A 27,040-nucleotide genomic window follows, 5' to 3' on the forward strand; every position below is an offset into this window, starting at 1 on the left:
ATACAGTGTGCTAATATTTTAGTTACTAGCAGATAGTTAAAAAGGCATTTGAAGCAAGTTAATAGGAAAACAGCATAACTTTTGTCTTTTAGTCACGATGACTAAACATTTGTGTCTGTTTTTTGCCACACTTCCTTCAACATAAATGAAATAAAGCAGGGGCAACTTTCTGTGTAGTTTGTATGTCAACTCTTTTTAAACTTATACCGTCGTCACTTTCATTGTGGCCTGATATACACCAAAGATGTTATATGCAAGATATAAACAGACTGCCATCTTGGGTGCTTCATTTGATCCCATTTAATTCTTCTCCAGATGTCTGAGAAAATAGATGACAACATTGATCGCCTCCATCATAGTTTGGAACTGTGGGGCGACGTGCGCAACCTAAGTCAGGACATTGAGGGTTGGACAAGCAGTTGTGTGATCGAACTGAATGAAATCCTTAACAATTTCAGCAATAGTCAGAAGGTGTCAGCAAGGCTCTCTGGGCTACAGGTACATTATGAGATTCAGGGGTCTTAGAAGATCTGGGGAATTGTTTTCCTCTGATAAATCAGGATCTGTTGTTAATGCATGCATCTAAACATGCTTTTCTGGTTTTATCTACAGGAAGAAATTCGAGAGAAGGACCAGAAACTTGATCTCCTCCAAAACAAAGTGTCCGAGCTGACTAAGAGCTGTCACAGTGAAGAAACTCCAGCTAAATTGCAGGTGTTTAATAACAAAAGGAAATACGATTTTATTTCTTATTAATTGTTATACAAATAACACTGCATTTGCTTTCACTGACCAAGACATACTGAATGCATTCCGACCTGCAAAAATAAATAAACAGAGATCAGAGATTTGCAACCAAATGCAGTGCCTTTCAAAATCTTTCACCCGTCAGAAACATTTTGACGGATTTTCTGTAATAACTACAACTATTAGCATTCAGGATGTTTCTTTCTTGCCCTTCTGCTGTGAACACTTATTAATTATTTTTGTTAGGAGTGTATGTGTGTGTGCAAAATGTACACACACACACACATACACTCCTATTTTATTTTATTTTTACTATTTTTTTAAACCAAAGACAAAATGGTAATGTAGGGGACATATTACATTGTCTTTGTCATCTTAATTGACAATTAGCAGAATTAGTGCATTAAACATTAATCTCCGTAGCTCTTAAGGTCATGACAAAAAAGAGGAGACACACCGATTTCAGCAGCCAAATATTTTTTTTTATAAACTTAAGTTTAGACAAAGCAAACAATTAACCAAGAACAATTAAATTATTGCCTGACATCAGTAAATTAGGTTCTGGATTTCAGTGTTTATGGAGGAGTGAATATGCAAAAACCCTATATGCCCAAACAGGCATATAACCAAACCAAAGCAATCCAAACCAAACCAAATACCTGGACTGCCTGCTATAGAGAGAGCAAGGACAGCCACTGGTATGAGGAGCAGCCAAGTTTAAATAGACGGGGATCAATAGGCCCAGATGTTCCCAGTCAGCAGTCGACTTCTTTCATGTGATTCCATCCAAATCACATGATCCATAACAGACAGAAGTTGAGAGTTTTAAAGAATTAAACAGAGCAACTATGCTATTTTACATTCAGCTTTTCTTGGATCTATTGAAGTCAGCTCCCGGTCATTTGCCCTTTCGCTAATTCCACAAAATGTCCCTACAGCGAGTACAAATTAACAGCTTGTGGCAGATGGCTCCTTTTCATTCCTAAAAAAGCTGAATTTTAAACATCCAAACCTGTAAAAGTACAAAATGGCAAAGCAGCATAATGACCAGCACCCAACAAAGGGCCTGATCCTCAAAAGATTTGCGCAAAGCTGTTTGTGTCAGCAAAGCTGATCTACTGACAAGGTGGTAATTGGATTGCGTGTGCAAAATCAGCGGAACTGCGGGTACAAACGTTTAGCGTGGCTGCCTTGATGAATATGCAAAACATATGATAATGATCCAAATGCACAAATTCATGGGAGGAGGATATGCAAATGTCATCCCTTACCACCCGCAATGCGATTTTCAAAACCTAAAACGATTTGCAGGCGCAATTTTTACGTGTGGATTTAGCACGTTGGATATGCAGGTGCTAACTGGGACGCAAAAATGTCTGTTGTCACTTTGGCCAGAAGGAGGTATAGATAGAATGACAGATGACTGGGAGAAAGAATCTTCTGTACATATGCCAACAGATTTGGGTTGTCAAAAATAAAAATCTTAAAAATAGATGATTCTATGTAGGATTATCTAAGCTCTGATTTGGAGCCAATCACAAACCAAAGCCATGCTATTTCTCCTATGGTAAAACTCCTTGCAACACTTCAACATCATTCCAGCGTAACGTCGCTGTCAGTGATCATCTGCTGAACGCGCACAAACCTGATCATGGCAAAATGTGCACATAACTGATCAAGCGCACACAGCCTGCAATCGCACATCATGCAAAAGACCCACTGTGCTTTGATGTTGATAATATAATTAATAGGAAAGAATTAAAGACATTATAAGGCAGATTAAATCTTTCATTTGCAAACTGGATACTAAAATCACTTCTTAGGAAGTGAAAAATCACCATTTTAAGGCAGCTTTTCCATGTGGTGACAAAGACAGTGTATGCTTTAACCTTGTCTTGATCAGTTTGATTATGTTGTTTAAATGTGAACATATGCCAGGGGACAGTATTGTTTATGCAGTTAAAAATTAATTTGTGTCACCCAAAAACAATTTAAACAATCAAACATGTTGAATATTGTTCAAATATTGGCAAAACAAACAAAACAAATTTAGTAAAATCATTGGAAAATTTATTTTTATAAATGTTCGATTTAACTTTTTTGCAGGACAGTTATGTAACTCTATGTTTTAAAATTAGCAAAGCTATAACATACAGATTGCCAACTATTACAACAATCTATTTTTATGTTGCTAATATTACGCTCAGGCTTAAATATTGTGGCTGTTTATGATAAATTCCGAACTCTTCAAACATATACTCTCACAAAAACAACAGAACCCGGTGAGTCTCCGAAAAGAAATAAAAGATTAAAGGAGACAAATTAATTAACAGACATATTTATCTTTTGTATTGTTAATATTGATTGTCCAATTTGTTGCGAGTTATGTTGTGCAAGATAAGAGAAATAATCTCATCAGGGCAGAAGACAAACCTGCTGTGAGTAGCACAACAAAAGTTAACTAACTGTAACAGTCCAGAAAAGCAAGGGCCGAACAGAACAGAAGGAAAAAATCAGCAACTGGATCATTTATAATAATTCAGCGTAACAATTCCTGCATATTTCTAGCACCACAGCAGAGAATCTGTTTGCTTTTCCTCTTGTTCCAGCCAGTAGCACATGCAATCTCTTAATTTAATTAGGGCGGTCTGTACCTATTATCCATTGCACGCGCAATCTTTGAAAATCGCAAGCAACATGCCCACTTATTGCATGTACAATTTATTTATAGTACACACAAACTAGTACCCGCTATTTGGGATCTTTGAAGATCAGGCCCAAAGTGTAGCTCTTTGTTGTAGCAGGCTGAATGACATGGAAATAAGACTCCTTTCAAATTGTTTCATGTACTTTTTGTTTTTCTTCTGGCTGTTTTTAATCACCTAATACTGAAAATAGCCGGTCCTACTGGCCTACTGATGCGTAAATAAATAAAATGTAAAATAATGACCCACTCCTTTTTACAACACAATCTCACACAGGTGTTGGAGAATGACCTACGGAAGAAGATCAGCACTGTTCAGATGCTACATGAGCAAGTCCGAGGAAACCTCAGTGACTTCAGTTCTCAACGTAAACAGCTGGAAGACTACATCTCACAGATGTCTGCGTGGCTGAAAAGCATGGAAGACTCTTTGGTTTCCTCTCCAACAGGATCAGATCCTGAGGACATCTGCAGAGTAAAGGTGCAACATAAATAAGTGTCAGAAATTAATAAAACAGTTGAACAGACCTTTGGCAGAGATTTTTAAGTCAAAAACATGAACTAAATTTATGAACATGTTTGGCAGGACCTTCAGAAAGAGCTTCAAAATCAACAGGGAAGTATAGATTCGACCAGGGAGAGCCTAAACAACCTGTGCAGAAAATATCCCTCTGAGGAGCTGGCCAGCTTAGGATCGTCTCTTACCGACCTCATCAAGACTTATGAGTCTGTGAACCAGCTTTCTGCGAGGACACTGAGCTCATTACAAAACTGTCTTCAGCAACAGTTCAATGGTAAGACATAAAACTGAACAGAGCTTTATTTATATACATTTCTTAATGAAAATCCATCCATCTAAAATGCTTCCTGCTTATAAAAGAAAAAAAGTATTATTTGTGCTGTCAAGAATTCGATTGTTAATTTGATTATTGGACTTACAATTAGAGTAAATCAAGGTATGATGTGAATTAGCAACATTAGACACAATAGTATTAAGACAATTTTTCCAGTCTCAGCTATGTAGATTACTTAATTAATGCCATTTCTCAAACATGGTTTTGAAAATGAATTACAGTATATGTTTTTTTGAACAACCATTGCTTTAATATCGTCACAGTGTTTCATATACAGCTAAATACCGCAAAATCACTCTGCTTCAGTCCTTCTGTTTGCAAAATATCACAAAAGGTTTTGAAGGAGTCAGACAAAGTGTATACTAGGACAAAGAACTGATGATTAGATTAGTGGTGATGCTACATCCTGGATCCAGGATTTTTTGGAAGGATTCTTTATTATTGCCAGAACATGGAAGGACAACTTGGAGTTCCTACATGGTTCCTCATCCTGTCAGCAGCTGGCACACAGTGGCCTTGGTGGAGGTCTGCGCTCTCTGACCGGTTTTCTAGTGAAATATTTATTCATCAGCTGTTATTTATTAATTATCTACATGAATCATTTAGTTCATTGCTATATACTTGAAATATATAAACAAGATTTCTAATTTGAATGATTGTAACAAAAAATAAATAAATAAATATATATATATATATATATATATATATATATATATATATATATATATATATATACATACAAAGGTTGCTCATTTGCATTCCATTACTGCCTTATGTCGTGAAAACGCAACAAACAAAAAATTACAAATGTCACTTGTTGTTTATTTGGGTGTTTTAGTAGAAGAAGACATTAGTAAGTTGGAGTGTTTTTTATTGCACTACCTGCCTTAGATATGGAATATTTAGAGGGTTTATTAGCCAACATCCACATATCCATGCATCTGCTGAGCTAGCACTTCGACTTTTAGAAACCTGAGATAGATCAAAGTCTGACCACTAGGTGGTGGTGAAATACGTTTAGTAGGATTCTTAGTTTAGGCTGCAAAAGTGCATTAGGGGCATTTGGAGGGGAAAAAATAGTGGATGTTTGGAGTATTTATATTTTTTGGCTTTTCCATTACAGAATAAAGTTTAAATTTAAGTTGAAGTTGAAGAAAAAAATCTAAATGTTGACAGAAAAGTTGAAATTTTGTTGCATGATTAAAGTTAAAATATTGAGAGTAAAGTGGAAACAATATCTTGAAGACAAGGTGGAATGCTGAAACTGCTGTTTTCTTTCCAAGCGGTTTTAGAATCCATCAGGATAGCCAACATGCTGATTAAGTGTTTGCAGGATGTTTCTATGCTAAAAAAAGAAATAATTTCTTTGTTAATAAATCTTATTCTAAAGTACAAACTTACAAGCTCATTTACACAAGGCATCCATGCCAAGTCCCAGGTCATTGCTATACATACACTATCTTGGCTGTAACCAGTTTGAAGCAAATTAATTATATTCGTCCATAACAGTTTTATATATTTGTCTGAATGTGGTTCAAATTGAAAATATTTGCATTTATTTGCATCTTCAGACCTTGTCCAGGAGTTCCATCACTGGCTTTCAGAGCAAAGGGAGATTGTGAAAGAATGCTCTGATCGATCCGGAGACACTCAAATAGTGGAACGTAAACTGCAAAAACTCAAGGTGATACAGTCTATCTTTACTCATCTAAAGTAAAATACAATGAGGAAAGCATGTTGCAACACTTCATATTGATGCGGTCTGTGTCTTAGGGCGCGATGGATCGCGTGGAGGAAGGTGAGATACGACTAAAGCAGGTCTGTGAGGAAGGAGAGAAACTTCTTCTTCATCTTCCCAAAGCCAGTGCTGGGCAAGTCCAGCAACACCTTTCATCCATCCAGCAGGACTGGGACAGCTTTGTGGAGCAGTGTAAACAGAACCAGCAGATCCTTGAGGACAGTGCGTCCCTCATGAAAGGGTACCAGACTAAACTAGTTGTATAATACTGTTTGTGAATCTACCATTTTTAAGCAAGACCTTGTTAAAACCTTTATAGGTTTGAGGGTCGCCTCAAGAAGCTCAGGTGGTGGTTGGAACACATGGAAAACAGAATGACTACAGATCTACTTGAAGCGAAACAGCATGGTTCTGAAAGAGCTTTGATTGAACAAGTGGAGGAATACCAGCAAGAAGTTCTCAAAGAAAGGTGTTTAAGCTGTGTATATTTAAGGAAATGAGATTGATTCATTTTTTTCTAACCTCAAATAAATCCATTCTTTATGAATCCGGATGACACCAGTTCTTTTGACTCCCCCTCTAATAATTTATGAATGTAACGCAGGGATTCGTTTGAGCGTCTCTGTCAGGAAGGGCAAGCTCTGAACGAAGGCGGACGAGGGGACGGCAGCGAGACAAGAGTCTCAGCTCATCTGCAGTCCCAGCACCAGGCCTTGTTGAGGTGTGTGAGGGAGAGGCTTCGCAGTTGCCAACTCACTTTACAAGAACAGCAAGCCTTTGAAGAGTCTCTGCACACTACCTGGGTCTGGCTTAATGGGGTGCAGGAGCGTCTGACTTCACTTAATAGCACTGTTGGCAATAAAGAAACTCTAGAAAAAAGACAAGTACTCATACAGGTCAGTAAGCAAAGCCATACCCTGCTCTTTTTGTGGTTTTTTTTGCAGAATTTATATCGTTTGAATGGGTGTACAGTGGGGTCATAGTTCCTTTTCCATTTTTCTAAAAGGATATCCTGCTAATGAAGGGTGAGGGTGAAGTGAAACTCAACATGACCGTAGGAAAAGCAGAACAGGTTTTAAAACACAGTAGGATTGAGGAGCAGGAAACAATATCTTCGCAGCTCCAGAACCTAAAGGATGCATGGGCCAATATGCTAATGACTGCAATAAGCTGCCACAGGTATGACATATGTTCTCCTTCTATAACTATGAGAAAGGATTTTAGAGGAGACTGTTAACTGTAACAGAGTACTTTGTATGGTATTCACACCCTTTAGCCTTTTTTAGTTTTTGCCACTTTAAAACCACATTTAAATGAATGTTATTGGGCTTTCATATGGTAGACCACTGTGAAGCAAAGGGGAATTATAAAGTTGAGGGAAAAGGTTAAATAGGCTTCAAATTTATTTACAAATACAATTTTTAAGTGTCACATGCATTTAAAATCAGTCTTTTTTACTCTGATACCTCTTAATGAAACTTCAATCAACCGATTGTCTTCTGAAGTCACCTTTTTCGTTAATAGGCTTCCTGTGAGTGCAACTTCATTTCAATATAAATGCAGCCTTTTTCTGAAGGTTCCTCATTAGTATCACATGAGAGAGAAAACTGATACTGTCTGCACATCTCCCTGAACACACCATTCCCACTGTAAAACATGATGGTGGCAGAATCATGCTGTGGAGATGCTTTTCTTCAGCAGGGACTGGGAAACTGTTCAGAGTTGATTGGAAGATCAATGCTCTGCAACACTGAAAGAAAAAACTGTTAGAGGCTGCAAAAGACTTGGAAGAAAAAGGTTCACCACACTAACCCTAAACATACAGCCAGAGCTACAATAGAATGGGTCATATCAAAGCATATTTATGTTAGGATGGCCTAGTTAAAGAACTAAATTCAATAAGAATTTTGTGGCAAGACATGAAATCTTTAGGTATTTTTGCAAAACTGGAAGAGACATTCACCAAAAGTCTTGGAGCCGTAACTGTGGCAAAGAATGGGCAGAAATTGCAGCTACAAATGCAGTGAAAGTGGTTTGAAAAATGTTTTGTTTTTCTTCCACATTAGCCCCTATTCCACCAAAAGTCCCAGGATTTAAATACCTTTTTTTTTCACGCGGGTAAAAGGAACCCTGGGTAATTTGTGTTCTACTTATGCCAAATCTGGTTTTCTGTGTGCGTTATGTTGAGCTTAGACTGTCTTGCAGCAATTCTGGTGTACACCCGATTATTCTGTGTTGCTGACTCAAAGTCCTGCTGGATGTCTTCATCAGCAAAAATGCTCAAAAGAGCCTGGACCTCGTCGTCCGACCAACTATCGTATGTCCTCTTCCTTTGGTTCATTCTTGATCATAATTAGTACGCTTAAATATGAATCTCTTATAAAGTAGAAAACAACAACAAGCAGGTCCTAAATATGGCAGGTGAGCGCAAGCCTGAACATTGCAAGAAAGGGTCCACAAATCATTGCTGCTTGCCCCTCAACAATCTCGGGGTAATCTGAAAGTCAGACTGCCATACCAGGACCTTTTTATCAGGGAAAGTGTGGTCCTTTGAAATTGAAATTACTCAGGTAAAATTGTGTCAAAATGCGTGAAGGGCTTGCAAAATTACAAAATACTGGGGAATGATTGAAAGTCCCTTCTTTGCAAAAAGGGGCTTTTGTGTTGGTCTATCACATAAAAAATACATTGAAGTTTGTGGTTTAAACTTGACAAAATGTGAAAAAGTTGAACAAGTAATAATTCTTTTGGAAGACACTATAACACGTATTTGTTGTGTCATAAGCAGTACTGCACTAATTAACATATTATCATTATTCAGTCGCCTGGAGTGGACCGTTGCCCAGTGGACCACCTTTCAGGAAAATAAGAGCCAACTGCAGCAGTGGATGGAGTTTGTTGAGCAGGAGGTTGGGATGACTCAGCCTCAGCAACCAGGCCTCAAAGAGAAGTGTGCCTTACTTGAACGATTACGGGCCATTCAAGCTGATGTGGACACTCATGCGGCAGCTTTGTCACACCTAAGTGAGAAAGCAGTGGAGATGAATGAAAAAACTGGTGACCAAACATTTGGACCAGAGTCAAGGGCAGAGTTCCATGCACACTTTGCTGATATATCAGCTGTCATCAAGGTAATTTAGATTCAGATCTATGGGAAGCAATGTTTGCAGATTGTAAATTCTAGATGTTTTCTGGGGGGCTGGTACATGAAGAAACTGCATCACATTGGATCAAACTTTGTCACATTAATGGTTCAAAACAAAAGGTCTAGAACGTGACAGGTGTAGTATAAGACTGTTTAGAAAGTATTCCAAAAAAGTATTCAAAGATTAGGGAAACTCAAATTTATGCACTGGAAACCACATGAAACCTGACAATAGTGGTGACAATGAACTGGAAAAATGCAACTTGACCTCAGGAACTCTGTAACAAAGGAAGCACTTATCAGTGTGCTGGTGGTGTGCAGCAGCATATGGAGCACAGTCTCTTGGTAGATGGGGTTTGTGCTCAATTACAAGCAACGCATCGGTGGCCCCGAGGCCGATGCTTAAAGAAGTCACAGTTTCCAAAGGTCATCATTTTGTTTTCATAGTTGAAAGTCCTTTTAACGAGATGCTAGAAAAAATGCTGGAGTGACTGGAATTTTCTCTGGCTGATGGGAGTATAAAGAAACACAGCGCTCCCACATTTTTATGCACACTGCTGGTCAGCTGACTGAAAACAAAGCCTACACTTTCCTCTGCAAGAAAGACACCTTTGGTTATTCTGAAATATTTTCACTCACAAAAAAAACAACACCGACTGTCGAGGTGTGTAAATAACAGAATGCCACCCATTACTTTTAATCAAACAGTTGGCGGTCTTACGTGGCTGACTGCTGAGTTGCTACCTGAGCAGAACCAAAAAGAAGTCAAATATTCTCCACAATAACTTGTAAATTATTGGGAGTTAGATACATTAGTGTGTTAATATTTTGTGTAAATACTGCGATACTTTGAAAGCATGTTATGTTTACAGAGGGTTACTGTGGATAATCTCACTCTGACCCATGCCTAATAGTAAGTAGTCTGTTATTAGCTGAAAACTCTCATCATAGTTAGGTAAACAAACAATGAAACTGTCCTAAATACAATGTGATTTATTTTATCTCCTCATTATGAAAAGTAAGTCCCCATTTCATTAGTAAACATTTGCATATCTGTATTTAATAAGAATTATCTTCATCATTAGATTCAAACAACCTGAGAAGAAAATGTGACATAATGTAGACATTGTCTATTATCCAATGTATAGTAATAACATATAATTTTTTCCACAAAGGGCAAAGTGCAGTCCATGCAAAAAATCGTGTCTGAGCATGAGCAGTACCTCGATGCTGTAAGAGACTTCAACGACTGGCTGATTTCAGCAAAAGAGGAACTTCAGCGCTGGTCTGACCTGTCAGGAGACTCAGTCAGCGTTAAAAGAAAGCTTTCCAAAATACAGGTAACAAAAGAGCAAACTGGGAAAACTTTAAATCATTTTTTGACTCAGACTAGTTCTGAGAATCCTTGATGAGGTATGTAAGAGATCTGCCTCTCATGTATCATTTTAATTGAAGTGTGTAAAATTATTAAGATGATTGTTATTAGTTTCTTGACTGCTTGTCTTCATCTTACCCTTCACAGTAATTAGAATTCGATGTGAAAACCTGAATGCAGCTCCAAGAGAAATCTGTTGCAGACTAGTTGGGGCTGCTGTCAAGATACTATGTGTGTTTACTGTATTACATTTTTAATTTGCCTCTTCTTTTCACAGGAGCTCCTTGACTCTAAGCAGCGAGGCAGAGAGAGGCTGAACCGTGTTCAGAGATATGGGGCAGTGGCAAGAGATTACACAGGTTCAGGAGGATACGAGGCGATGGAGCGAGAGGAAGCAGCACTCTTGTCATCATGGGAACAGTGGGAGCGTGCAGCTCTTCAGACACGTGCCAGTCTGGAGACGGTACTCTCACAGATATCCAGCTCTGAGCAGGAGTTCAGTAGTCTGTCAGCACAGCTGGAGCAGGATCTACAGGATTTCAGCCGTCAGCTGCAGGGTTGCCGACTTCGACTGGGCCAGGCAGAGAAGAAAAATGAAGGAGAGGAAGCTGTTAAAGGCTGGCAAATGGCAAAGGTAGGTCCGCCTGTACAAAACGTTATGGACATTATGGACATGTGACAGTCTTCATTACACATTTGTTCTATGTGCAGGAGACTTTGGATGAACTCATCAAAGCTGAGGCTATGTCTGATCGTCTGAAGACTCAGCTCAATGATCTGTGCCGATTCTCCAGAGAAATGGCCACTCTGTCTGAAAGAGTGTCTGCACTTATTAAGGACTATAATAGGTCAGACAAATGCAATTAGTTTTTTTTTTTTTAGATCTAACACTTCATAATGCTTTACCCATTTTTACAACCACTGAAATACTTTTCAGTAGGCCTACAAACTAAATCATCTATAGTACAGGTCTGAGCGATATGGAAGGAGTTCCAGAAGAAGGTTGTTTTGAAAAGAAAGCCATAAGAAATCTCATTTAAACTTTGCTACATGTCACGTTGGAGACGCAAGTACCAGAAAGTGCTCTGGTCAGATGAGAACAAAATTGAACTTTTGGTCTTCAAACACTTTATGTGGCCAAAATCTAAAACTGCACATCACACTAAATTTACAATCCACACTGGGAAACATGGTGGTGGCAGTGTTGTGCAATGATAATGCTTTTTTTTTTAAGTATGATGAAACTAAGTAGAGTTCAGTCCTGAAAAAAAAAACCTATCAGAGGGTGCAAAAAACCTGAGACTTGGGGGAGGTTTACCTTCCAGCAGCACAACAATCCTAAAATATGCAGCCAGGATACAACAGCTACACTGGACTTTAAATTAAAGGATGTTTATGTTTTAGAGTGTAAAGACCAGACCCAAGTCTAATTGTGATTATGTGGCAAGACTTAAAATCAGATGTTAACAGATGTTTTCCATCAATAATGACAGGAAAAAGACAAGTAAATAAATTACTTTGTTTTTTATTTAGATAAACCTCAATGGCGTATTTCTAAAGGTCGTTTTCTGTGTTCAGTAAAGCGTATTGACATCCATTAAACTTGTTTAACAAACCACACTTGAAGAAATCACAGATGACAAAGTTATATGTAAGATAGGTAAATCATAAGGATTTACAAATGATTCTGTCTGTTGGCTGTTATATTTAAAAAAATGTTACTGCCTTTTTCCAGTTTGAGTCTTCAAGCCACCAGAGAGTGTCAGAGCAAAGAGAAAGTCCTGGATCAAGGCTTCCGCTCAGCTTTCAGAGAATTTCAACAATGGTTGGTGAATGCCAAGATCAACACAGCCAAATGCTTCGATGCACCTCAAAATCTCACTGAAGCCGCGTCTAGTTTCCAGAAGATTCAGGTTTGTCACATAATTTTCAGACAAAATTCAGACACTAATCCCCTTCAAAAAAACAAAGCTGATTTCAGAAAAGCTTAAATGTTTAATACATCTGGGTGATATCGTTTGCTGAATATTGAGCAGGTGTAAACATATCTACAGTAATAACCAACTGCTGTTTTGTTATATGTATAAGTTATAACCTTATCTCTTGTATCTTGCCCTGTTAGGAGTTTCTCAATGACAAAGAGCAAGGTCAGTCAAAGCTGAATGCCGTGATTGTAAATGGAGAGCTTGTCTGTAGCATCGCAGCTAAAGACAAAACAGACGCAATTCGGGGTAAAATGAACAGTGCCAGAGAAGACTGGAAGAACATCATGTCCACTCTGCACAACAGAGAGACAGGCTTACAAGTAAGCATTTAAACGCCTCTTTTCAACAGCTGGGGATTGTTCCTCATATTATTCTCTTAAGCTTTTTATTTCTGAGTCTGACATTAAGACTCTTGTGTCTTGTGTTTCAGAACCTCATATTACAGATGAAGGAATTTGAGGCAAGTGCAGATCCTCTTCAGGAATGCTTGAATGCCACAGAGCTGGCTGTGCAGGAGAGTAGCACACGACTTCATGATCTCATAGCAAAGAAGCTGGAGCTTCATAAGCTACAGGTACTAATGTCCAAAATCAACCAGACACCATCTGAAAGCAGTCATCAGAATCAGAAAAGCTTTATTGCCAAGTACGTTTTTGGACATACAAGAAATTTGTTTTGGCGTAGTCGGTGCAATACAGTACTCAAATTAAACAGTATAAATATAATTACAATATAAATATATTCATATTCAAGTGCAATCAGTCAATGCTGGAGCATGGCAGCCATTTTTATTTCCATTTGCAGGACAGCCATCATTCCAGCTCAAATAAAATATTTAATGCTTAGTAGAGATGCACCAATCAGAGATTCTGATTTTAAGCTTTCTTCAGCTTCTTAAATTTGTGATTATAGCATGATCAGTATAGTTAGCATACTAACTGCACACATCAGTCTCTGTGTACATCACCTTAACTGTGAGATTTCTGAAAGATTGACAACATTTACTAATCCAGTGTGTACCATGACAGATAGAATGGTACGCTTTAAAAAACTAAAACCGAACAACTTTGCTGTAACACACTGAGCTTCCTATTATTTGCCAGAGTCACACTCCCTGTTTAAAGGAGCGGGTTGAATGAACAGCTGAAATGCATTGGTGGAAAATAGTTATCTTTTTCAAAGCTTCTCACACCTTCTGCACTTCCTCTGACTTGACTTATAAACATCTCAATGATATTGTAAATTGCTTACTGAGTCTTCTTCCCTCAGTACCAATTTCCACACCAAAGAGTGTTGTTGTATGCATGACGTGTTAGAGTGTAGATATGGTGCATTCAGTGATTGGAAAAAGATCTAATTTTTCTTGTTTCGGACCGACCAATCACCAATCAGGGGCGGTCAAGCATAAAAACAGCTGAATCCCGTCACCGTTTAGTTCCTGGTGCATCTCTAACTTTTAGTTTTTGTTTCGAATGCACTTTCATGCGCCTTTGCTGACTGCCAGCACATTCCTCTTCTTTTTGCTAACCATGTGTCTGCTCAATAGTGCCTATATGAATAAACATTTGGTAAAGAAAGCCTTTAGAATATCTTTCTTGTTTTCTACCTCCCACTGGTTATCTCCTTAGAGCTGGACTGTATATCAGCTTTTCTGTCGGTAATTCTTGCAAACATTCCTCATTCGCTTTTTCTTTTGCCATGTTGTCATCCCTAACAACCTGCTCTTTACCTAATTTACCTGTCTTATAAGTCTGTGTGTCAGCTTGCATGCCTCTGTGATAACCTGCTTGTGCTCTTCCAGTCTGTGCTTGAAGACTTAGCTTCTCACGAAGTTCAGCTGAACAAGCTGAAAGAGAAGGCCCAGCTGTTGTGGGATGAACACTCGGCCGGAAAGGGCTTTGTGCACCGTGTCTCGCAGCTCTCTTCTCAGTGCCTAGCTTTAACCAACCTTACTAAGGTAAAGTAATGCCTGTGAGACTGCCTGTCACCTGGGGATGGACCTTTATCAAATTGTTCATCTTTATCTTGAAAAATGTCGTATCATGACAAGAATTTTGGTTTATCATTACAATGATGAATTCCAATTAATGATGTTTGAAATCCCCAAAAGCTAGCAGTATTCTTGGATTGTTTTTAATTTTTAATTTTTACTATTTTCTCCACTGTTGGTTCTATTGGAGGATTATTCAATATGAATAAATTTGAAAATATTTTTAAATCCAATTATTGTGTGCAGTTTAGTGATAAGAATCACACTTTGTTTATGCCACTGGTGTCCTGAAGAGCCTATTTCAAAAATTTTTTTAAGACCAGTATTTATTTCAAAGCCATACAGTTGCCTAAACGAAACTGAAAAGAAGTTGCGGAAAAACATTTTGCTGCAAATTCTAAGTTCCTATTGCCCGCTCCTGCTGTGCACTGGGGCTTTTGTAGGGTATCAATAGAATGGATACAGATGCACTAGATTGGAGGGACCACCGACTCAAGGTTATTTTTACAGGTGATAAACTGTAAAAGGTACAAAATTCTCATTGTTAAACACAAGTGTATTTATTTTGTGTATGCAAATTTGCCTGTTTCCTAACTTTTGTTGAAAAAAATTCTGCAACCTATACTGGTAATTCTTTGGAAGTGTAATGGTTTTATATTTATGGATGTGCAGGAAAAGGCATCCCGCATCGATCGGATCGTTACAGAGCACCAGCTCTTCTCCCGAGGGTTAGATGAGCTGCAGAACTGGGTGGCTGACACCAGCCACATGCTGCAGACTTACAGCGCTCCAACGGCTGACAAAAGTGTTCTTGATAGCAGAATGATCAAGCTGGAGGTATAGAAAATTACTGATTTTGTTTAAAACTGCCCAATGCATATAAATATTGGATTGTGATAAATGTGTGTGGTTGGTTGTTGCACCAGGCCTTGCTGACTGCTCGCCAGGAGAAGGAGATCCAGCTGAAGATGTTGGTCACAAGAGGAGAGTCAGTGCAGAGAAACACCTCAGCTGAAGGAGTGCCACTAATCCAAAAACAAATACAGGAGCTAAAAGACTCCTGGGATGCCCTGCTCTCTGCTGCGATTCTTTGCAAAAGGTTTTCCTTTTTTCATCTTCTTTTTAATATTATTTAGAACAGCTAAGCAATTTTGTTGCTTTATATATTAAACCCATACAAGTAAACTTTGTAAAAAAGAACAGTAAACAGCATAATAAACACACACATATATATATAAAATTATATCATAGTATAGAAACAAAAGTAAATAAAATAGATATCTGAATCTTCCTTTGAATGAAAAGCCTGAAAATCCAAATGTTTTTCAGCAGGTCTTGAAGGAGTCAAGTATTAAAAAGTTCCTAATGTGAAAGAGCAGCCTTTCCCAAACTTTAAGTGCAGTTACAGAGAGAGCCCAATTTCCACTTTGTTTTAAATCTGTTCTTCCATTCAAGAGCTCCTGCTCACCTGACATCAGTCATCTTTAAGGAGTCTGCAAAGTTCTAAGATTTGAGAATTGAGAACCCATTTAACCCATTTAATGATGATCTCCAACGTTAATTCCAATATGGCCTGGAAGCCAGTCCAAAAAAGCCAGGAGCAGCAAGATGTAGCAGCGACCAATACCAAAGTGCAGCTCTTAATAGACTAGTGTAGATTAAATAAAGGTATTGATCCTTTCTTAAAGTTTTTGTTTGTCAAATTTAAAGGAACCGTATTAGTTCAGTGTTTTCCCCAAGATTAGGAAAGGTTTGATTTTGAATTGTCTGAACAGTAAAGCAAGTTTTCAAATGGAGATTTAGTTTTCCTTTTAAGAAGATTATAGATTTGTGAATCATCAACAGTGCAGAGTAATTAAATTATATGTTCTTTTTTTATTGAATAAAGTAACATGTGAAGTGAGAAATGCATTGGGCCAACAATGGGTCACTGGGGGAACCCACATGTAAGAGAAGTTACAGGAGACAACAAACTCCACCAGCCCGACAATAAACCTTTGGTTTGCTTGGTAGAATGAAAACCATCCATGAGCAATTTCTCAATCCCAATACACAGCTCCAACTGAGGTGTTAAAATGTCAGAATTACTGTGATAAAATCTGTGCTAAGGTCTTTGAGAAGCAAAATTACAGAAACCAAGGAATACATAATCAACTTAGAGATTTTGTGCCAGATTTCTGGTCTCTGGTTCTTTGTAAAGCTTTGACCTCAAAACACTGGTTCACTAATTCTGGTTTCTTTTTAAGAACTACAATTTAAGAAGACATAAAAACAGCGCTAAATGTTTTTCTAACTGTCTTGCAGGCATTAGCAAGTGTGGCTAGCATTACAAAAGCAGCAGTCTCTATGTATTCCCTGCAGAATTTAGAACCTCACCTAAGATTGCAATTCCAAATCCATCATATTCTAAACCAGGCATGGGTTGAAAGCTATATAAAAATAAAACAGAGCATCTTTGCTTTAAATCATTTAGCTTTTGTTGTCTAAAGACTGACTAAATTTGGTCACCAGTCAGTTTCTCAGTGCATCAATAAATAAATTCAAACGTCTAAGTTTTGCAGCCAGACTGTTGACTTCTGTAATGCCTTTTATACTTAGGTTATATTTAGAAAGGAATGCCTAAGATGTTTGAAAACAGATTGGTCGGTGTTTGTTTTTTTAACCAACAGCTTGATGTTTAAAATCACCTGAATAATTCCCATCAGAAGACAAGTTTTAATATTGGAAAGTACATCAGATCCAAATAAATAAAAATCTCTTTAAAGACATGGCAGTACCAGAGTTTAGGGGCATGACTGGGTAAATGCCTCAGCAGAACAGTAAGAGATGTAGGGTCAGAAAACAGCTGGAGGACAGGTACTATTATCAATGGTCTGAAAATAAAATGTGAGGCCAGTGACAGCTATCAGAGACCATGTCTAATAGATATGTGGTTTGTGTTGTAAATTATTAGATTCACTACTGCCTCACATTATTTTAATGTTTACAACCCACAGTCAGCTGGAAGGCTCGTTGTCCCAGTGGACGAGTTACCAAGAGGACGTCTGCCAGTTTCTGACTTGGATTGAGCATGTAGAGGAAAGTCTTGATGTCACTGATAAGCAGTGCCCAGAGATGAGAGACAAAACTGCTAATTTAAGCAAAGCAAAGGTACTACAGCCTTCTCTGTCATGCTGACAACTTTTTATTATTAGTATCATTCATATTTAGTTAGTACAACTTTCATTCAGATGTAATTTGATGTAATTTTTTTTGTTTTTTTTGTTTAGTTGCTGTATGAGGAAGTGCTCAGCCACAACACCCTGCTGGACACCATTCAAGCAAAAAGTGCCAGAATCACTGAAAACTATGTCGCTCAACTGGAGCTCCAAGAACTTCAGGAGCGATATAAGACTGTCAAAGACAATGCTATGGTAATAATAATCTTAAAATCTAAATAATTCATTGTCGGCAATGTAACTCACAACCTTTGATACCATATTTTCACTGGATTCTATAAAATAAATCTTTTTAGCACAATGGTAATATTTAAAAAGTCGTTCCTTCTTAACTAACAAGGTTGATTGCTGATTGTTTATATTTTGCTTTATAAAACAATAGAGATTCATTCTGGAACAACACTATTATCACTCAGAGGGTAAACAGGAATCCAAACGTCCTTGAAAATGTGAGAAAAAGCCATTAACTCTGATAATGGATTCAGTATTACTCTGTGCTGTTCCTTAGAGGGCAGTTGGCAAAGCTGAGGAACTGGTGAAAGCTCACCAAGAGTATCAATGGGACCTTTATTCATTTGAGGAGTGGCTGAAGCAAGAAGAGGAGAAGCTCAGCTGCTACACCCAGCTTGAGGGAGATGTCGATATGCTGGAGGATACCCTCCAAAAGCTGCAGGTTTGAAAATAAACTCTACTGATATTAACCTGCTAATGTTACTAAACATTAGTTGTTCTTTATGCAAGAAACTGTATTTAATAAAATTACAAAAACAAGGAAATTATTGGGGTGGTCAACAGGAACTATTTAATTACAGGAACTGCAGCTGCACTGTACTGAAGGCCAGGCCTTGCTGAACACCTTGTTGCTGAGTCGTGAGCTGGTCGTCCCCTGGGGTCTACCTCAGATAGAGGACCGAGCACTTGAGACTCTCCAGCAGGAGTGGAGGCTCTATCAGGCTCAGCTGGCTGACACCCGCGCTCAGCTGAACAGCGCCCTGGCTAAACTTCGACAGATGGAGCAGAAGTTTCAGCGTCTTGACAGTTGGCTGAAAGGCATGGAAACCAAAGCTCAACTGCGTTCTAATCGGCGGTCTGACCGCGCCACTAAAAGTGCTCAATTACAGATGGTGAAGGTTGGTAAACAGATGAAATACTCATGCAAATGTACGTTTCATAATTCTCTATCTTCATATGGAAAACAGCACGAAATGTTTTTGTTACGATATAGTGAGAATTATAACAAAAACTATTAGGATGCTCCAGGTTTACTTTTGCTGAATGCCAAACTGGTTTATCTGGAAACGGTAATGATATTCCCTCTTTTATTAGAGCTGGCAGGAAGAGGTGGTTGTTTATCAAGAGGAAATGGAGGGCCTTACTCTTTTGGCTCAGCAGGTTCTGGATGAAACCCACATTAGCAGCCGGATCAGTACCAGAGCCACCCAAATCACAGCCCGCTACCATGCACTGCTCCTGCATTTATTGGTAATAATAGCTAATTACAAAATCACTCTAAAATGTATCTATGAAAGCTGATTTATTGTAACACATTGTCTGTGCTTCTATATATTGTTGTATATTAATAAACCAATATACATTGCAAAAGTATTCATACCACTTAAACTTTCACTTTAAACCACAAAATACAATTATTTATGTCTGTTAATATGTGATAGACCACCAGAAAGTAGTAGATAATTAATAAAAAAGAACTAATAAAATCATCAGTTAGTTTCCAATATGATAGAAAAATAAGAGTAAAAGAAACAGAAAAGTATAATATCATAAAGCATATACAATCAACAGAGATTTTACACTATTTGCAGAAAAAGAGTTTGATGTTATGTTCGATATGGGCTAGGAAGATGGATAAATCATGCCTTAAAGTCAAAACTGTCCTTGACTCATCATGTTGTTGGATCCGTTTGTTGGCATTAGCCATTATACTTTGTTTAAACATACACACACATACATATATTTAAAAAAAACATTGTACACACATACATACAGTTTGACGGAAACAAATACATGACCGTTGAATAAGTCAGGCCCTCCTCAGTTAAATACTGTATTTCTATGCTGAGTCTATTCCACAGTTGCGCTCCACAGATAAAAGAGAAGTTGTTCTGACAATTTTAAGACATTTGTTCCTTCCGAGTTCATAGCATCCATCTCTGTCTGAAAACATCTACTGTATGTTTGCAGGTTGTGTCTTACTTTGTACATCATTTGTGCAGTTTTGTATTTGACCAGATCAACAAGCTTGTTCGTATTTTTGTTCGTATTTTTCCAGCCAGTGGAAAGTGGAAAGATAATAGTGCATGGTTTTCCAACTTGTTTAAGAATATAAATCTCAAAAGTGTGGCATGCATTTGTATTTAGTCCTCACTACTCTAATACTTCTAAATAAAATGCAGAGCAACCTTTTGCCTGTAAAAGTCACCAAAAGAGTAAACAGAGTCCACCTGTGTGTCATTTAGTTTCAGTATGAATACAGCTGTTGAGAATATTAGTGAACAAATACCATCATGAAAACCAGGGCACACACCAGACAGCTCAGGGATAAAGCTGAAGAAAAGTTTAAAGCAGTGTTAGGTTAAAGGTAATAGGTAGTATCCAAAGCTCTGTAAAATCTCACAAATCCCTTCTCTGTCCATCATCTGAAAACTAAGAGTATAGCACAGCTGCGATCCTACCAAGACATGGCCATCCACCTAAACTGACAGGTACGTAATTAATCAGAGAGGCAACCTAAACGCTCATGGTAGCTCTGCACAAGCTGCTGAAATCCACAACTTAAATGGTAAAATATGTTGACAGGGCAACATAAAATTGTGCACTTTATAAATCTGGCATTTATGCAGACGTTTCAAGAATAAAGCAGCTATTAAAAGAATCCCTGATAAAGCCATGTTGGAGCTAAAGCAAGCGTGTTAAAGAAGAAAACCTGTTGGAGACACTAAACATACAACAGGAAATACAATAGATTGATTTTGATCAAACAATATTCATGTGGTAAATTGGCCTGGTTAAAGTCCAGACTTGAATCTAGCAAATAATATTTGGCAAGGCTTCAAAACGGATGTAAATGCAGATCTAAAAGGTAGTTATTCTGGGGGCTGAACAAAAACCCACTCCACACTTTTCAGATTATTGAAAACCATGAATATTTCTCCCTTCCAGTCAACAGTTTAGTTATTTGTGTTGGTCTATCACATAAAAGACCCCATTAAAATACACTGAAGTCTGTGGTTGAAACATGACAAAATGTAAAAATGTTAATGAATACATTTGCAAGCCATTGTGCGTTAAAATCGTTTCTGAAAGTCAAATGTATTTGTTAGGCATCAGATAGATCTTCTGTTTCGGCAACCTTTTCTCTCTGTAATGTTGCTTTTATTGTTGTTTTATAATACAGGAGACAATCAAACAGCTCCAAGAGGAGGTGTCTTCAATTGAAGAAGCACAGTGTGTTTTCACCACCTTCTCAGGGTGGCTCAGCACAGCTCAGAATAACTTCAGCACTGTAGCTATTAGTGTTGATGTAGTTGATCGCTTTGCTTTAGAGAGAAAGATGAAGAAACTTGAGGTAAAAGTTTCAACACTGTGTGCACGTTCTATTTGTCTAAACTGTCTTTATACAGGTCCTTCTCAAAATATTAGCATATTGTGATAAAGTTCATTATTTTCCATAATGTAATGATGAAAATTTAACATTCATATATTTTAGATTCATTGCACACTAACTGAAATATTTCAGGTCTTTTATTGTCTTAATACGGATGATTGTGGCATACAGCTCATGAAAACCCAAAATTCCTATCTCACAAAATTAGCATATTTAATCTGACCAAAAAAAGAAAAGTGTTTTTAATACAAAAAACGTCAACCTTCAAATAATCATGTACAGTTATGCACTCAATACTTGGTCGGGAATCCTTTGGCAGAAATGACTGCTTCAATGCGGCGTGGCATGGAGGCAATCAGCCTGTGGCACTGCTGAGGTCTTATGGAGGCCCAGGATGCTTCGATAGCGGCCTTTAGCTCATCCAGAGTGTTGGGTCTTGAGTCTCTCAACGTTCTCTTCACAATATCCCACAGATTCTCTATGGGGTTCAGGTCAGGAGAGTTGGCAGGCCAATTGAGCACAGTGATACCATGGTCAGTAAACCATTTACCAGTGGTTTTGGCACTGTGAGCAGGTGCCAGGTCGTGCTGAAAAATGAAATCTTCATCTTCATAAAGCTTTTCAGCAGATGGAAGCATGAAGTGCTCCAAAATCTCCTGATAGCTAGCTGCATTGACCCTGCCCTTGATAAAACACAGTGGACCAACACCAGCAGCTGACACGGCAACCCAGACCATCACTGACTGTGGGTACTTGACACTGGACTTCTGGCATTTTGGCATTTCCTTCTCCCCAGTCTTCCTCCAGATTCTGGCACCTTGATTTCCGAATGACATGCAGAATTTGCTTTCATCTGAAAAAAGTACTTTGGACCACTGAGCAACAGTCCAGTGCTGCTTCTCTGTAGCCCAGGCGCTTCTGCCGCTGTTTCTGGTTCAAAAGTGGCTTGACCTGGGGAATGCGGCACCTGTAGCCCATTTCCTGCAGACGCCTGTGCACGGTGGCTCTGGATGTTTCTACTCCAGACTCAGTCCACTGCTTCCGCAGGTCCCCCAAGGTCTGGAATCGGCCCTTCTCCACAATCTTCCTCAGGGTCCGGTCACCTTTTCTCGTGCAGCGTTTTCTGCCACACTTTTTCCTTCCCACAGACTTCCCACTGAGGTGCCTTGATACAGCACTCTGGGAACAGCCTATTCGTTCAGAAATTTCTTTCTGTGTCTTACCCTCTTGCTTGAGGGTGTCAATAGTGGCCTTCTGGACAGCAGTCAGGTCGGCAGTCTTACCCATGATTGGGGTTTTGAGTGATGAACCAGGTTGGGAGTTTTAAAGGCCTCAGGAATCTTTTGCAGGTGTTTAGAGTTAACTCGTTGATTCAGATGATTAGGTTCATAGCTCGTTTAGAGACCCTTTTAATGATATGCTAATTTTGTGAGATAGGAATTTTGGGTTTTCATGAGCTGTATGCCAAAATCATCCGTATTAAGATAATAAAAGACCTGAAATATTTCAGTTAGTGTGAAATGAATCTAAAATATATGAATGTTAAATTTTCATCATGACATTATGGAAAATAATGAACTTTATCACAATATGCTAATATTTTGAGAAGGACCTGTAGTTTCAGACCATCTGGAGAACTACTTATCAGTTGTCAAATATGGTATTTATTTAACATTTACTGACAAAATGTCACCCCAGGCTCTTCAGGGTGACATGGAGCAGGGTCACACTTACCTGAAGGCAATGAGGGAAAAGACAGAGCAGGCAATGGCTTTCCTGGAAGAGCCTGAGGCAGATCAGCTCAGGGAGGAGGTGGACATTCAACTCTTTCAACTTGAGGAGTTAACAACTTCTCTACGCACCGAGCATAGCTCCCTTGAGAAATACATCTCACTCTCCAAAGACTTCATGGATAAATATAAAGCCCAGGCCCAGTGGGTGAAGGAGACAAAGAACTTTTTAGCATCAAGTTTGGAACCAAAAGCTGAACTCTACCAGAAAAAGGCTCAGTTGGCAAAATATAAGGTAAGTTTAATTAAGTTGAAATATGATTTTTTTTCTGGACAATCGTAGAAATCACTGTAAAACAAATCATCTAATATTTTACTCTTTTTCTCTTTACTCTTTACACAGACTGTTCAACAGACTGTAGAATCCCATGAGCCAGCTGTGAAATGTGTCATTGAGAAAGGAGAGGCTCTACTCAATTCGTTTAACGACCCCATCATCAGCGAGAACATGAAGAAGTTACTGGTTGACTATCAAGACCTTTGTTTGGTGGCCAAGGTAAGCAAGTTCTTTCTGCTGCACTGTAACTAAACCATACATTTTATTATGCATTAAGGTTATTTAAGGTTTATTGATATAGCATGAATATTATAATAATTATTTCTCTTTTTCCAGTTTCAAATGATTTAATGATAAACAAGTTCTATTACGTTTGTAAACAAGAATTGGATGCACTAATTTGACTTGATTGTTGATTTTCTCTAATTCTCACTGGGTCAGAATCATGTGTTTTACAGGCTAAAGTGTATGCAAACACCCTCAACAATATCTGGCTTCATTTTCCTTAGCAAGTTGGAGAGAAACTGCATGCTTTGTGCTGCTATCAACAAGTTACTGGCTTAAATTTGGCTGAATAATTGAGCACTCTCCTTATAGGAATTGGCAGAGCTCATTGTAATTGGTTGGTTTGCTCCCACAGACCCAGATTTTAAGTCGACATATACAGGTTTAAGGTCGGGTCCATTACAGATGCTTAATGTTGATCCATGTCCAAAACCAGTCTTCATGTGTTTAGGAATCATTGTCCATTTGCATTAGTGCATTGTATCAAACTTTCTACCATCTTGGTGTTGATTTATGAAGTTAAAGTCTTTGGATGTAGTTCTCCATCTTTCATAATTTCACTCACAGCAAAACAGATATTCAGCAAGTCTAAATGCAACAAACTTAACTACCCGAAGATGATAAACACCTGACAATTCTCTCAAACCTCTGACCAGCATGTTCTGCTTACTACATCTTGTTAAATTATAAAGATCTGGTTTGTGTTTGTTGTAGACACATGTGCAGAGCCTTGTGGAGTGGGTGAAAGAACACGAAGATTACAACAGTGAGCTGCAGGAAGTTGAGAAATGGTTGTTACAGATGTCCAGTAGGCTTGTGACCTCAGACTCAATGCAAACTGGAAACATGGAGATGGCTACTCAGCAACTTGCCCGACACAAGGTGGTGAACTATATCGTGTTAATATCACAATCAGTTTTCACAATGCTTAGTCTGTTTTCATTAACACTATTGCATGGCATTAAAGATAGTTTTCAACTTTAAGAGGAATGACCATGTACCGTTTTTCTTTACATGCCTAATACATATCTCCACTAATTGAAGTCTTCTATTTGTGTCAATATTTTTAGGCCATAATGGAGGAAATAGCAAGTTTTGAGGAGCGCCTTACCAGCTTGAAGCAAAAAGGAGAAGGTCTTATTGCCGGCTGTACAGATCAAGCTCAAGTTCAAGCTAAGATCAGTCAACAAGTGCAGGCCCACCTACAGGGAACAGGAGACAGCTTCTCTGCTATCTGCAGCACTGCCCAACGTGTGAGTGACAGATTAACACATTTATTCATTTAACAGTAGATAAAGGCTGTACAAGCTATTTCTTTGTCCAAATCTAGTTAGTTAGGGGCTGATCATTCTCCTTCAATAGGTCTACCAGAGTCTGGACCGGGAGTTGCAGAAATATGTTAGTCATCAAGATACTCTGCAACAGTGCCAAACCTGGCTCTTGACTGTACAAGAAGAGCTTCAGCTCAATGATCAGGGACCAACGGGCCTACAGGAAGCTCTGAAGCAGGTGTTTAAATATCACACACTTTCGCCAGGCTTTGAAATTTTAAATTGTGATAGTTGACTTAATTTACTTTCCAAAATTGTTTCTGTTAACTACTGTTGCTCCCACAGGTGAAGCACTATAGAGCCCTTCAGGAGCAAGCCAGCACCTATCTGGAGCTGGTGTGTTCTGTGTGTGACCTGTCTCATGATGCTGTGAGAGTTGCAGCTGCTGAAGTCCAGCAGATAAAACTCACGGTTGGTGTTATTGTCGTGTTCTTTCAGGTGTAATTTCTGTATTTTACTTGAAATCAGGACTTGTTAGATACCAAACATTTCTATGTGAACTTTGGTTTCAAATGAATAGCACCTCAAGCAGTGGTGTACACTAATTAAATGTACTACTTCAAGCTGACTCGGTATATTATGCTTACCACTAGAATACAGTTGAGCCCCAAATTATTCATATTCAGGTAAATTGTGATTTAAAGTTATTTTCATTGATAAAATATTTTTTTCTGATAGGAAATGACACAGGAATCTTTGGCTTAACTGTAAATACACTGGACCAAGTCAGTATGGATGCTCAGGCAGCAAGTTGTGATTTGATGCTTGTCTGTGTTAAGGTCTACATATTCCAAGAGTATAACAGATTAGTTTAAGTATTAAAGTTTTGGTTTCTCTGTGTGCAGATAGAGGAAAGGATGTCTAATGCACACGAGCTTTCAGAAAGCTGGAGAGAGATCAAAGATCAGAAACAGGATCTAACAAGCTTGTTCCAGGACATGGAGCAGCAGCTTCTCAGCCTCTCCAGGAGACCAGCAGAGCTGGAGACTAAGATTGCTCAAAACATGTTGTTACAAGCCAAGGTGGGTACAAGCATCAACAGAATCTGAGTGGCCATTGGACATTTTGTTCTGTAAATTAGCTATTTATCACAAGCTTTAATGTGATTCTATCTAGGATTTTGTCATTTAGGTTTTAATACAACATTAGAGCTGTTGTAGAAGGCATAAAGAAGAAATCCACTTAATATTTTAAAGACAGATTTAATTTCAGTTATTGCTTGTCTCTCAGGACTGCTGCCAGCAATTGCAATCTAAACAGACTACCCTCACTAAAATGACCGAGACTGTGAGCAGACTGATTGGTGGCCAGGACACTTCAGAACACGCAGACCTTGATCGTCTTAGCCATTCCTGGCTTGAGCTCTGCCACCAGGCAAACAAGCTGCAGACCCAAAGAGAGGAGGATCTGCAGAGATCCAAAGATTACCATGTCTGCATCACTGCAGTGGAGGAGCTGTTTGAGCAGGTGTCGAAAGAGTGGGACAATCTGGCAAGGTGGGTATGAACATAATGTGTCAGTGAAATTATAGATGCAGATTTCATGGTTTTCAATGTCGGTATCTGAATTAAATTATTAGAAGATACTGATATTTTCATCTCTTACTTTTAAAAGGTTTTTTTTTTGTTTTTGTTTTTTTTATCTTGGTGTTGTATAAGCTACTATAAAAAAACTTTAGGCACCGTATGTTATAGTTCTGCATATTCTTCCTATATCTTCAGTTGTATGTATATTGGCAATATTGATAATAATTATATAGAATTATATATATTGGTAACTCAAACAGTGGAACTCAGCCGCATATTGGATATAAGAATGAAGTCATCATTGGGTCTGATTCTGATACTGGATGAGGTTGGCCCAGTCGTAAAATTCAATCTAATTAGACATTTTGGTATTACAGAAATCTGCGGGAATCAAGATGGTTGACTCTTTAACTGCTTAGCAACCAAATATGTAATGAATTGTTCTTTTTT

At 38.4% G+C, this 27,040-nt stretch overlaps 1 protein-coding gene across 2 annotated transcripts in view; it reads left to right on the forward strand.

The window, feature by feature from the left end:
- The window catches only part of syne1b (spectrin repeat containing, nuclear envelope 1b), a 138,930-nt gene that overhangs the window by 55,210 nt on the left and 56,680 nt on the right, over nt 1–27,040 (forward strand). For both annotated transcript variants that reach the window (XM_047345974.1, XM_047345975.1), the window contains 33 exons: nt 316–498; nt 613–714; nt 3,729–3,932; nt 4,038–4,245; nt 5,877–5,989; nt 6,079–6,284; nt 6,363–6,512; nt 6,648–6,939; nt 7,050–7,222; nt 8,865–9,174; nt 10,364–10,528; nt 10,841–11,197; nt 11,275–11,411; nt 12,299–12,476; nt 12,686–12,868; nt 12,979–13,122; nt 14,350–14,505; nt 15,211–15,375; nt 15,465–15,637; nt 17,535–17,688; nt 17,808–17,951; nt 18,265–18,429; nt 18,569–18,886; nt 19,083–19,238; nt 21,172–21,342; nt 23,080–23,406; nt 23,515–23,667; nt 24,448–24,615; nt 24,804–24,986; nt 25,096–25,242; nt 25,350–25,475; nt 25,910–26,086; nt 26,295–26,560. In XM_047345974.1, coding sequence (XP_047201930.1) covers nt 316–498; nt 613–714; nt 3,729–3,932; nt 4,038–4,245; nt 5,877–5,989; nt 6,079–6,284; nt 6,363–6,512; nt 6,648–6,939; nt 7,050–7,222; nt 8,865–9,174; nt 10,364–10,528; nt 10,841–11,197; nt 11,275–11,411; nt 12,299–12,476; nt 12,686–12,868; nt 12,979–13,122; nt 14,350–14,505; nt 15,211–15,375; nt 15,465–15,637; nt 17,535–17,688; nt 17,808–17,951; nt 18,265–18,429; nt 18,569–18,886; nt 19,083–19,238; nt 21,172–21,342; nt 23,080–23,406; nt 23,515–23,667; nt 24,448–24,615; nt 24,804–24,986; nt 25,096–25,242; nt 25,350–25,475; nt 25,910–26,086; nt 26,295–26,560 — 6,254 coding nt within the window. The remainder of the gene's footprint in view (nt 1–315; nt 499–612; nt 715–3,728; nt 3,933–4,037; nt 4,246–5,876; nt 5,990–6,078; nt 6,285–6,362; nt 6,513–6,647; nt 6,940–7,049; nt 7,223–8,864; nt 9,175–10,363; nt 10,529–10,840; nt 11,198–11,274; nt 11,412–12,298; nt 12,477–12,685; nt 12,869–12,978; nt 13,123–14,349; nt 14,506–15,210; nt 15,376–15,464; nt 15,638–17,534; nt 17,689–17,807; nt 17,952–18,264; nt 18,430–18,568; nt 18,887–19,082; nt 19,239–21,171; nt 21,343–23,079; nt 23,407–23,514; nt 23,668–24,447; nt 24,616–24,803; nt 24,987–25,095; nt 25,243–25,349; nt 25,476–25,909; nt 26,087–26,294; nt 26,561–27,040) is intronic.

This window comes from Girardinichthys multiradiatus, chromosome 19 (genome assembly GCF_021462225.1).
Source record: "Girardinichthys multiradiatus isolate DD_20200921_A chromosome 19, DD_fGirMul_XY1, whole genome shotgun sequence".
In the NCBI taxonomy this organism is placed as follows: domain Eukaryota; kingdom Metazoa; phylum Chordata; class Actinopteri; order Cyprinodontiformes; family Goodeidae; genus Girardinichthys; species Girardinichthys multiradiatus.